The sequence below is a fragment of the Panthera tigris genome, chromosome B2, assembly GCF_018350195.1.
Source record: "Panthera tigris isolate Pti1 chromosome B2, P.tigris_Pti1_mat1.1, whole genome shotgun sequence".
Taxonomy (NCBI): domain Eukaryota; kingdom Metazoa; phylum Chordata; class Mammalia; order Carnivora; family Felidae; genus Panthera; species Panthera tigris.
Genome location: NC_056664.1, coordinates 21,021,280 through 21,031,631, shown reverse-complemented (window position 1 = coordinate 21,031,631; position 10,352 = coordinate 21,021,280). Strand labels below are relative to the sequence as shown.

General features: G+C 47.7%; 1 protein-coding gene across 2 annotated transcripts in view; it reads left to right on the top strand.

Moving 5' to 3' along the window:
* The first annotated feature begins 2,101 nt into the window (after nt 1–2,101).
* LOC102950216 (desmoplakin) overlaps nt 2,102–10,352 on the top strand; it is a 47,341-nt gene continuing 39,090 nt past the window's right edge. The window contains exon 1 of one of the 2 annotated variants that reach the window (XM_042985764.1): nt 2,102–2,361. In XM_042985764.1, the coding sequence (XP_042841698.1) occupies nt 2,168–2,361 (194 nt within the window). In that variant the 5' untranslated portion in view covers nt 2,102–2,167. The remainder of the gene's footprint in view (nt 2,362–10,352) is intronic. The other variant, XM_042985765.1, reaches the window with a different exon arrangement.

Below are 10,352 nucleotides of genomic sequence, written 5' to 3'. Positions count from 1 at the left end.
TGAGCTATTTGTGCTGATACTAACATCCAGCCATTGAATATTCAATTTTCAGAGGAAATACCATTCCTGCCTGTACATCAGTGTTCGTGTGATCATCTGAATTTAAACTTTATCACATTCACATTTACTAAAAAAAGTGGAAAGTGACACAATGATGGAAATTACTGAGTGTGCTAACAGTGGTAAGCTTTTATCTCATTGTGCTTAAGCTGGTCAACTCAACTCTGTGGTGGATTGTGAAGAAAAAGAACAGGGCAATTCATTTGTTAAAGATTTGTGCCTAGGGGCACTTGGGTGGCTCAGTCGGTTGGGCGACCCACAGGCTTCAGTTCAGGTCATGATCTCGCAGTTTGTGAGTTCCAGTCCCAAGTCCGGCTCTGTGCTGACAGCTCAGAGCCTGGAGCCTGCTTCGGATTCTGTGTCTCCCTCTCTCTCTGCCCCTCCCCCACTCACACTCGGTCTCTTTCTATCTCAAAAGTAAATAAACGTTAAGAAAAATTAAAAAAATTTTGCGCCTAAAAAGTGAGCTGTAATTAGGGGTGCTATAATATGGGTATATATATATAACTAGGGGAACTACAATATGAGAAAACTCCTCGGCTGCCGTCACAACTTACAAATGTAGCTCCATTTTTGTTTTCAGTTCTAAACATTTCAGTATATTGTATAAGAAGTTAAGTTAACGGATGTTGCTAGGGAAGATGACAAATATTTATTATCAGGACCTTTAAATGGTGTTTATTAAAGAGTAATTTTAACAGTTTTCCAAATTGTAAAAACAGCTCTTTGTGTATAGTGTGACTGAGCCTGTACCTCAATCATGGTCACAGAGACTGCAGTGTGGTTTACCCCTGGCCACTAACTGGGAGGGGCCCCGGAGTAAGTAAGTTGCTGGAATGTTCTGGCTCAGAGTTACTCGTCTGTACCAAGTGGATGATGTCTGTCCAGGCTCTTCGCTGCTTTCATTTAGACTAAAGTCCCAGGAATGCCTCCGCCACTGACTTGTGGCAAAAGTTGACTTTCGCAAGGGATGGGTCTTGAGAGAAGGTGCTCGGGGGCGCGAGATAAGCATTCCCAAGGCTCTTTCGCAAAATCTGAAAAGTGAGTCTAAAGGTGGAAGTCCTTTGCAATTTCTTGTTCCAAATGACCATCAACAGGCAAAATAAAATAAACTACAACTTAGATTTTCCCATTACTTCGTAGAAAGTGGGTAGTGTTTTCTTCTCTATCTTCATAGCAAGGAAATGCATTACTAATGGTGAAAACTTCTCCAAAAAGTGATGGCACCGTGTAAAAATCGTTTTACACGTCGGAAATCGAACTTCCGAGACAATTTTTCTGGATTACTGGAATACAAAAATTCATAAAAACTCCCCAAACAAAAATTTCATCATCTAAGCATGCTCTTCTCAATTATGTTTCTATTCAAAGCTTGGCTGGCACGGTTTCAAGGGATTGGCAAAAGTAAATGTTTAATAAGTAACAGTCCAATCGAATGGCCCTCATTTTTCGGCTTACTTCCGCCCGGGGACCGAGGAAATCCTGAAAAGCAGGGGCCGCGCTTTCCCGGCGGTTGCAGCCGAAGCGCTGAGCGAGCGGCCCCCGCCAGCGCAAGTCCTCCCCTCGGTGGCCGCGCCCGGGGCGCTCGGGTCTCGGGGACCCCGCCCCTGCTCGCGTTCCTCGGGCCTCGGAGGCGCAGGGCGGAGCCGCGGGCCGGCGGGCACAGGTGGGGAGGGGCGGCCCGAGCGCGTCGGTGACACCCGCGGGGGGCGGGGAGGCGCGGCGGGCGCACCCCGCCCTGGGAAGAAACCGGCCAGGTGTGGCCTCGGTGCCGGGTGCCAGCGGGGAGGAGACTCGCGCCCCCACCGACCAACACCAACACCCAACCGCGACCCAGCTCCTCTGAGCCCTCGCCGCCCTCCGAGCCACAGCTCTTCCTCCCGCGCCTGGTCCCTGCCCGTCGTCGTCCCCGCGCCCGACCTCCGCCCGCCGCGCCGCGCTCGCAGCGGCCGGGACGGCCCTGGTGGCGAGGAGCGTCCCCGCGACCCTTCTGCGCCCACCCCAGTTCCCCGCTTGGGGCCTCTCTTTTGAACCCCTCCACCTTCTCCGAGCCGGCCCGCCCTCGCTTATGCCTCGGCGCTGAGCGGCTCTCTGAGTGCTCGCCAACATGAGCTGCAACGGAGGCTCCCACCCGCGGATCAACACGTTGGGTCGCATGACCCGCGCCGAGTCCGGCCCGGACCTGCGCTACGAGGTGACCTGCGGTGGCGGCGGTGGCGGCGGTGGCGGCGGCGGGGGCACCAGCAGGATGTACTACTCCCGGCGCTGCACGGTCACCGACCAGAACTCGGACGGCTACTGGTGGGTACCGGCCGTCGGGCAAGCACCGGGAGCCTGGGACCGGGGGGGTGGGGGGGGGTCTCCATACTCTCCTTGCCGAACCCCAGCATGTTAGGAAAGGGAGGCACCGAGCCCTCCCTCCTCTGACCGACGAGAAAAGCCAGGTCCAGAAAAAGGAAAGCCGTTTTGCTCGAGTTCATGAAAGCATTGCTTGTTCGCGCCGGGGCAGAGCCAGGTGTCCTGCCGCCCTGTGCGCTGCGCACAGCCGGGTGGGTGTGTGCGCGAGCGGGGAGCGGAGCGGCTCCTTCCCTGCAAACGGGTTCTCGGTCCCGCCCTTCTCCCTTCCTGCCAGCCGGGGCTGGAGGCTGGCCAGCGAGGCGTGCAGGAGGACGCCGCAGGCCGGCCGGGCCGTGGGGGTCTCTGCCTCCCGGACTGCCCCCTGCGCCGCCGGGTCCGGCTGGCATCCCTTTTGTCCCCGCCGGCAGGTGGGAGGTCGGGCGGGCGGGGCCGCAACGACAAAACCCAGTCTCTCCAACTGTAACCAAAAGTAGAATAGTAAAGCAGCGGGGGCTCCGGCTAGCCAGGGTCGGATTCGGAGCTCCTCGGGCTCCAGTGGCTTACTCCAGATTCCTGGTCACCCCGAGACCACCCCAGCTCAGGCGCCAGGGCTGCTGCGCCAGCCAAGGGCTTTTGTGTAGAGGCCGTGCGTCCGGCCGCGCGGGGTCTGGTCCCGAGAAGGCCCCGCCTGGGCCTCCCCTGCTACCCAATGGAGCTTCCCCGCAGGGGCAGCGGGCCGGCCCCAGGTCCCAGCTCACCCGGGACGCTCCGGTCGCCCTGGCCCCGCTGCGCCGCAGTCCCAGCCGGCGAGCGTACCTGTGGCCCCGCGCCTGCGCCCTTTGTCTCCTCCTTTTAAAACTCGGAGGAACGACCTCGGTGTATTGCTAGCAGAGTGCTGGCGCAGGGTTGGCTTTTGGAGCCGGCGAGCGGGAGCGGGGACCTGTGGCGCGGAGGGCGCCGCTTCTCACAGCGCGAGCCCGCGACGCTGGGAGCCTGTCCTGGTCAGGGGGCCCAGTCGGGGGCCCTGCGGGATGGGGGCAGGGTCTTCTCAGAAACATCGCGGAAACTGATCGCGGGGGTCATTTGGGAGGGTGGGGGAAGATCATGAGGCTGCATTGACTCGGTCCCTAGAGCTGGACTTGGGATGCCCACGGCAGCCGTGAGAATTTCGCGGTCCGCGCCCTCCCCCCGCCCCCTGCAAGCCCTTCCCCAGCAGGGCTTTTGGGAAACAGGCCGGCGTTCCAGAAGATTATTTACCCTGCCTTGTGGCCTTAGGCTGGGGAGGAGCAACCTGAATACACTCCAGGGGGTTTTTGTTTTACCAGCAGTTTTGAAGGCAGGACCAGTCGAGTTGCGACCTGTTTTCTGCTTCGATTTATTTATATATTTATTTTCCCCGAGCATCTTGACATTTTATTTTCTCGTTTTAGAGTTAGCGAAGACTTGTCTTAGCCTTGGCGCTCTTGTTTTCTGAACAAAATGCGCCTGGGGATTTCCAGGAAAAATGTGCCAAGTAGTAGGAAGAATGGGGAGAAAATTTTACTAGTTATCACTTTGATTTTTAACCTTGTTTTAAAACTTGGCCAAGCATTTAAATCCGAAACTCCACTTTCCCCTCTCAGTCTTCCTGTATTTGGGAAGGACGTTCTTTTCATCTACCCATTTAAATCCAAGTCAGAATTTTGCAAGGATTCTTGAGCAGCAGTGTTTTCTGGCATTTTACGAACCAAGTGTTTTATTTTCATTTTATATTTTTAAAAAATATGAACCTGTTAATCTAGAGTCCTTATATTTTAAATTGACAATAAATATTACTGTTAATTGACCATTTCACTCCCTTGGCTCCTTGTAGAAGTAAATTTGTAATGAATTACTATATTGGTTAATGAACTGCATAAAGATACATGATTTATAAGGATTCTTTGTGGAAACACTACATTTTGAGGGGGCTCAATGTTTTCTCATAGCATTATTTTCCAACCTAAGCGCTGTTTATAAACATGTCAAGTTTTAAGTCTCTCTGAGAAGGGGAAACAGACTGGAGTTTAGAATTACTTACTTTTGGGGAGGGGTGTTTTTCTGCACTTTGAGGTGGATCTGCTAGGGCAGCGGGGTGTCTTGCTTGGAGGCCTGAGTCATTGTGGGGCCATTCTTCCGTGATCCAGTAATGGAGATTCTCCCAGCCTGGCTCCCCGGCTAGTGGTGCCGCTAACCCTTGCTGGATTCAAGAATTAGCACACGAAAACATTGCCTGCAACTGCTGACTTCTGCATTTAAAAAAATAATGGCGACTGACTTAGGAGACTTGAGGCTTTCACGCACACAGTTTCGTGTGGTCCTTTTTTTTAATGGTTTTATGCCCAGGGATTTGTTGTCCCCCGGCACGTACTTTCTAGAAGTAGGATGCCATGTATGACCCCGACTGCCCTCTGCCAAATGAAGAAGGATTAAGAATTTAATAAGTGCTTTCTGACCAAAAGTTGTTCTAAATGAAGTTTTTTTGTTTGTTTTTAAAGCACCAAAACCTGTATGAAACTACTGGTTGAATTTAAACTTGTTTCTTTAAAACACTGCCACTTTATTGGCAGAATTAGATTGCTGATTTTTTAAACAATCCGTGTTTGTATTTAACCTTCCCCTAAATAAACTAATTTGAGTGTGTAAGGAGCCTAAGACTTATTTTTCTTTTTAAAATGACTTTAAAACACTGTCCTGTGTCTGTGCTTTGCATTGATAACACTTGTCAGTTCTTAAGACAGTATTTTATTTCATTTGTGGTTCTCCTTCTTCAGTGCCCACCCACCTTTTGTGTTTTCTTTATTTTAGGCTGACTGGAATCACAACTACTTTAACTGTTTTTTGCTCTACTTGATAAAGTTTGGTAAATGTTATGTGCTTGATGATGTAAGATATATTTCTGAAAATTTAAACTGGATTTTCTTATAGGATGTTACATTAATATTGCTTTCAATGAAAGCCACCTTACTGTCGTCGCCTTGTTCCTACAGTTAAAAGAAATGATAAATCTGTAGTGAAATTTGGTAGCAAAATTCAGTTTGGTAGACAAAGCCCCACAGTTAGATCTCTCACTGATCAAAGTGTGGATATTGTAGGAGGATTAAAAGCCAAATACAGTCATTAAGCTTCAGAACTATGTGGTTATAAAGTTAATGCTTACTTCTCTCCAGAACTCGTGATTTCCAAACCAAAATACATGTGATCTATATTTTAATATTTGATATATATTTTAAAGTTTGTTTTAAACTAAGTGTCTTCCTTAGCAGGAGATAAAGAGGTCCATTTGCATTGAATTTTAGAGTTGGAGAGAGGGCTGAGGTGTATAAAGCCTCACTCTTCCACTTTAGAGAGAAGTCGAGTAAGACTTGCCCTAAATCCCAGAGTCCGCTCGTGGCTAAGTTGGCATGAGAACCCAAGGCTTCTCACCTTTGCCCTCCTGTCATTCTGTGCCTTTAGACCATGTGTACCTTGGGTATTAGACTGGACAGTCCTGTACCTAAACAATGAAAGAGTCTCAATTCCAGTCATTCATTCATTCATTCATTCATTCAGTGAATACTGAACATCTGCTGTGTATTAGGTGTCAAGGAGTGTCAAAGGTGAAAATACAAAGACTTCTTTTTTTTTTATTTTTTTTTTTAATTTATTTTTGACAGAGAGACCGAGCATGAGTGGGGGAGGGGCAGAGAGAGAGAGGGGGACACAGAATCCGAAGCAGGCTCCAGGCCCTGAGCTGTCAACACAGAGCCCGATGCGGGGTTCCAACTCACGGACTTCGAGATCATGACCTGAGCCAAAGTCAGACGCTCAACTGACTGAGCCACCCAGGCGCCCCCAAAGACTTCTTAAAAGGAACATAGCTTTTTAAAGAAAAATAAGTACTATAATACAAAAGGATAGTAGAAGGTGTAAATGACCGAGAGGCTCATACTGTACTGGAGGTACTAGTGAGATTTTATAAAGAAAGTTGTGCTGAATTAGACGTTGAACTGTTTCAGCTGATAAAGATGGGTGGGCAGAGAGAGCATTCCAGGGGAAGGAAAGTCTGGGAGGTGAAAAAGCAGCAGGTCTGCTTTTTGAGCAAGTGGGAAGCAGGAAGACTCAGAAGAAGGGTAGGTTGTGGCCAGAGCCTGGGAGACGTTGACTCGGTGGTGGGGAATGTGGATACAATGTGGAGGGGAGCCACGGCAGGTTTTCTTCGAAGCCAGTGATGGTCTCCTACGTTGAAGGAACAGGGACATAAGACTGTCCTCGCGAGCTGTAGCACTGTTTCTGTGGTAGCAGTGAGCAGGGCGGAGAGGTGATGAAAGCCTGACTGAGGGTGGGGGCCTGGCCGCAGGATAGGAAAGTAGATGTGGTGGGTGGAGTGGCAGCTTCGGCTGAGAACTGGATGTGAGAGGCCGGGGAGAGCCTGAGAAAACAGGCCTGGAGTCGGGTGACTCACAGAATGGATCTTCTAAATATTTTTCTGGGAAGCGATTGCAAAGCACGATTCAGTTTAGCTCAATCTATGACTGATAACAAACACTTCCATGGTTATTATCTTTGAGTAAGTTACATATTTTATAAAAATATCAGATGAGTGGTTAATAATAGCTACCATCACCTGGCAAACACCTACAGTGTGCCAGGTGTATTATATATGTTTTCTTAAGCCTCCTGACAAACTTCCCATTTTACAGATACAAAACCGAGGTTAAAGTAGTTAATGATTTGGCCTGCGTCACACAACTGGTTAGTGGTTGAGCTGCACTTGAATCCAGTATACTACAATGGATCAAGAAAAGATCAAATCCTAGTTATTAGAATTCATCTTTTGGGGGCGCCTGGGTGGCTCAGTCGGTTGAGCTTCCGACTTCGGCTCAGGTCATGATCTCACGGTCTGTGAGTTCGAGCCCCGCATCGGGCTCTGTACTCACAGCTCAGAGCCTGGAGCCTGCTTCAGATTCTGTGTCTCCCTCTCTCTCTCTCTGACCCTCCCCCGTTCATGCTCTGTCTCTCTCTTTCTCAAAAATAAATAAACATTAAAAAAAAAAAATTCATCTTTTGTCCTGGTAAACTCTTCTACCTAAACCGAGTGTTTGCTTCTTTTTAATCTGTTGCACTCCTGTGAAATATTTATTTCATAACCAATGTATTCTTTTGTTAATACTCCAGTAGGGTTTCCATCTGCCAAGGAAAAAACACAGCATGATGCTGTATTAAGCCAACTCATGTTGGTCAGACCTACAAAGCAGCTTTCAACAGCAGTTAATTTTTTTCTCTAAATATGGGCATAATTTCATTGTTGTTCAGGTGATTGAAATGTCTTGGGGAAGAAAAAAAACTGCTGATGCCCCTGATGCCTCAGTGCTGACTGCTTAGGGTGGAGCAAAGGAGGGCTTGGGTGTGACCTGGGGAGTCTAACTCAACCCTCAGCCAACCTGTCTTTCCAGATGAGGAGGTTCTAGAAGGAGTGCTTCAGTCTGGAGGCCCAGGTGCTTAGGGCACTGCCCCACCCTTTGCTTTTCTTTCTCCCTCTGCACTTGGTGGGAAATGGTCAGGTGTGGTTCTGATGTTGAAGGCACCGCCCCACAGACCCTAAGACTCAGCGAGCCTCTCCTTTGAGGCAACATCCTGTAAAATGTTAGTGCCGCCCAGCAATTTACATCTTACCACCAACAGCTTGGACTGGTCGGGTCCAGAACCTGCAAGGACCTCATGGATGTGAAATCTACATTTCGTGAAAATGATGATGCTTTTGCAAATAGGTCTAAGTTCTTGCTTGGAATTACATTTTTAAAAAACATTTTATTTACTTTTGAAAGTTTATTTATTTATTTTTTTAGTAATATCTGCCCCCATCGTGGAGCTCAGACTCGGGATCCCAATGTCAAGAGTCGCATGCTTTTCCAACTGAGCCAGCGAGGTGCCCCTGCAACTAAATTTTTTACATGCAAACATAACATCCCTGACTTCATCTGGCACCTGAAAAAAATTAAAAAGGAGCTGACTTCTTGATGGATAAGCAGATAACCTGTCAATGATTTTTTTTTTAGGCTTCAGAATGAATGTAAGTTTTCTCATAGGGGAATAATTCAAAATACAAATCCTTATTGTGGTATTGAGTTTGTAAGGACCAAATATTGATAAGTCATTTCTGCTTCATGAAGGATAAGAGGACATCTTTTTCTGAATTTTTTCATCTCTTTAGGAAATTTCTTTCACGTTGTTAAAATGTATCACTTTCTTTGAATCCTCTCAAGGTGTTATTTTCACATCTTTTTTTTTTAATGTTTATTTATTTATTTTGAGAGAGAGAGAGAGCAGGGGAGGGGCAGAGAGAGAATTTCAAGCATGCCCTGCCATGTCAGTGTAGAGCCCCACATGGGGTTCGATCCCACGAATTGTGAGATCATGACCCGAGCTGAAATCAAGAGTCGGACGCTTCACCTACTGAGCCACCCAGGTGCCCCTTTTAGGTCTTGTAATAACCTCTGAAATGCCTCATATTTACTGCCTAATCCATTTCTTCTTTTTCTTTCTTTCTTTCTTTCTTTCTTTCCTTCTTTCTTTCTTTCTTTTTCTTTCTTTCTTCCCACCTCACCCCGGTTTGATGCAAAACATCTTTGGGAAAAGTTCAAAATTATGCATTGAGACAGAGATGCAAAATGAAAAATAAAACAAATCTGAGAAGCCTAGCCTAGCAAGCAGCAGCAGTGAGGATTGAATTTCTTCTGGGCTTTGTGGGCCTTTACTGGCTCCTCTGAGTGTCTTGTCAACCCCAGGAGGTGGGTGTGTTCCTACATGTTGCAGACGCAGAAACTCCAGGCACCGGGAGTCCAAGTCATTTATTTGCTCAAAGTCCCAGGCTGTACAAGTGGAAGTAGCTGAGCAGAGAGCGGAATCTGTCTCCCCGACCTCGGAAGTGTTTATATGAAGTTAATGGCATGTGATTCGTTTGCCCCGTGATGCTCCAATCCACGGAAAACCGTGTGAAGATAATGAACATGGAAAGGATGTGAACTTTTATTAGAGACTGCTTCCAAAGCTCATGGGTGGGGACAAAAGGAAGGCTCAGAGGAGGCCCCTTTCTAAAATTTATAGAAGAAAACTCTCTTTGTACATTGTTGGGGTGGGAATGGGGGTAGGGGGCAGAATAGATGCGCCACCTGACTTGGCTTTGGAAATCTGGGTAATGAGCGAGTGGTAGTATCCTCAGATCAGCCTTTTTATTTACCTTCGTTTTGCTTCTCCTTTACTAAACCAAACAAATACACATTAAGTACCTTCCTTTGTGCAAAACTGTGTTGTTAGGTGCGTGTGTGAGTCAAGGATGACTAAGATGTGAGACTTTGCTCGACAGGAGTAGGACGGACAGGTGTGTAAATAACTAGTGCAGAATGAGGGCAGAGGTGTGAACCTGAGAGCCTAGTGAAGAGGCAGCAGTTTGGTCTGTAAGTTCTGAAGGACTTTGAGCTTGTTCAGTGACATTTCGACTGATACGTACTGTGTTTAGTGTGTCTTGGAGGTAGGATATTGCCCTGAAATGAAGAAGTAAAGATGTTTTCCTTTTTCAAACGTCACCTTCCCCCCCCCCCTTTTTTACTTAAGATCCTCTAAAGAAACTCAGAATAGTTTACGTGAAAATGCTTTGAAAATTAGAAAGAGCTGGGGCTCCCGGGTGGCTTAGTCGGTTAAACGGCTGACTTCGGCTCAGGTCATGATCTTGCGGTCCGTGAGTTCGAGCACTGCGTCGGGCTCTGTGCTGACAGCTCAGAGCCTAGAGCCTGTTTCAGATTCTGTGTCTTCCTCTCTCTCTGCCCCTTTCTCACTCCTGCTCTGTCTCTCTCTCTCTCTCTCTCTCTCAAAATTAAATAAACATTAAAAAATTTGTTTAAAATTAGAAAGAGCTAAGCAAATGGGCTTTAAGATCCATATTAATGCATTACATAATT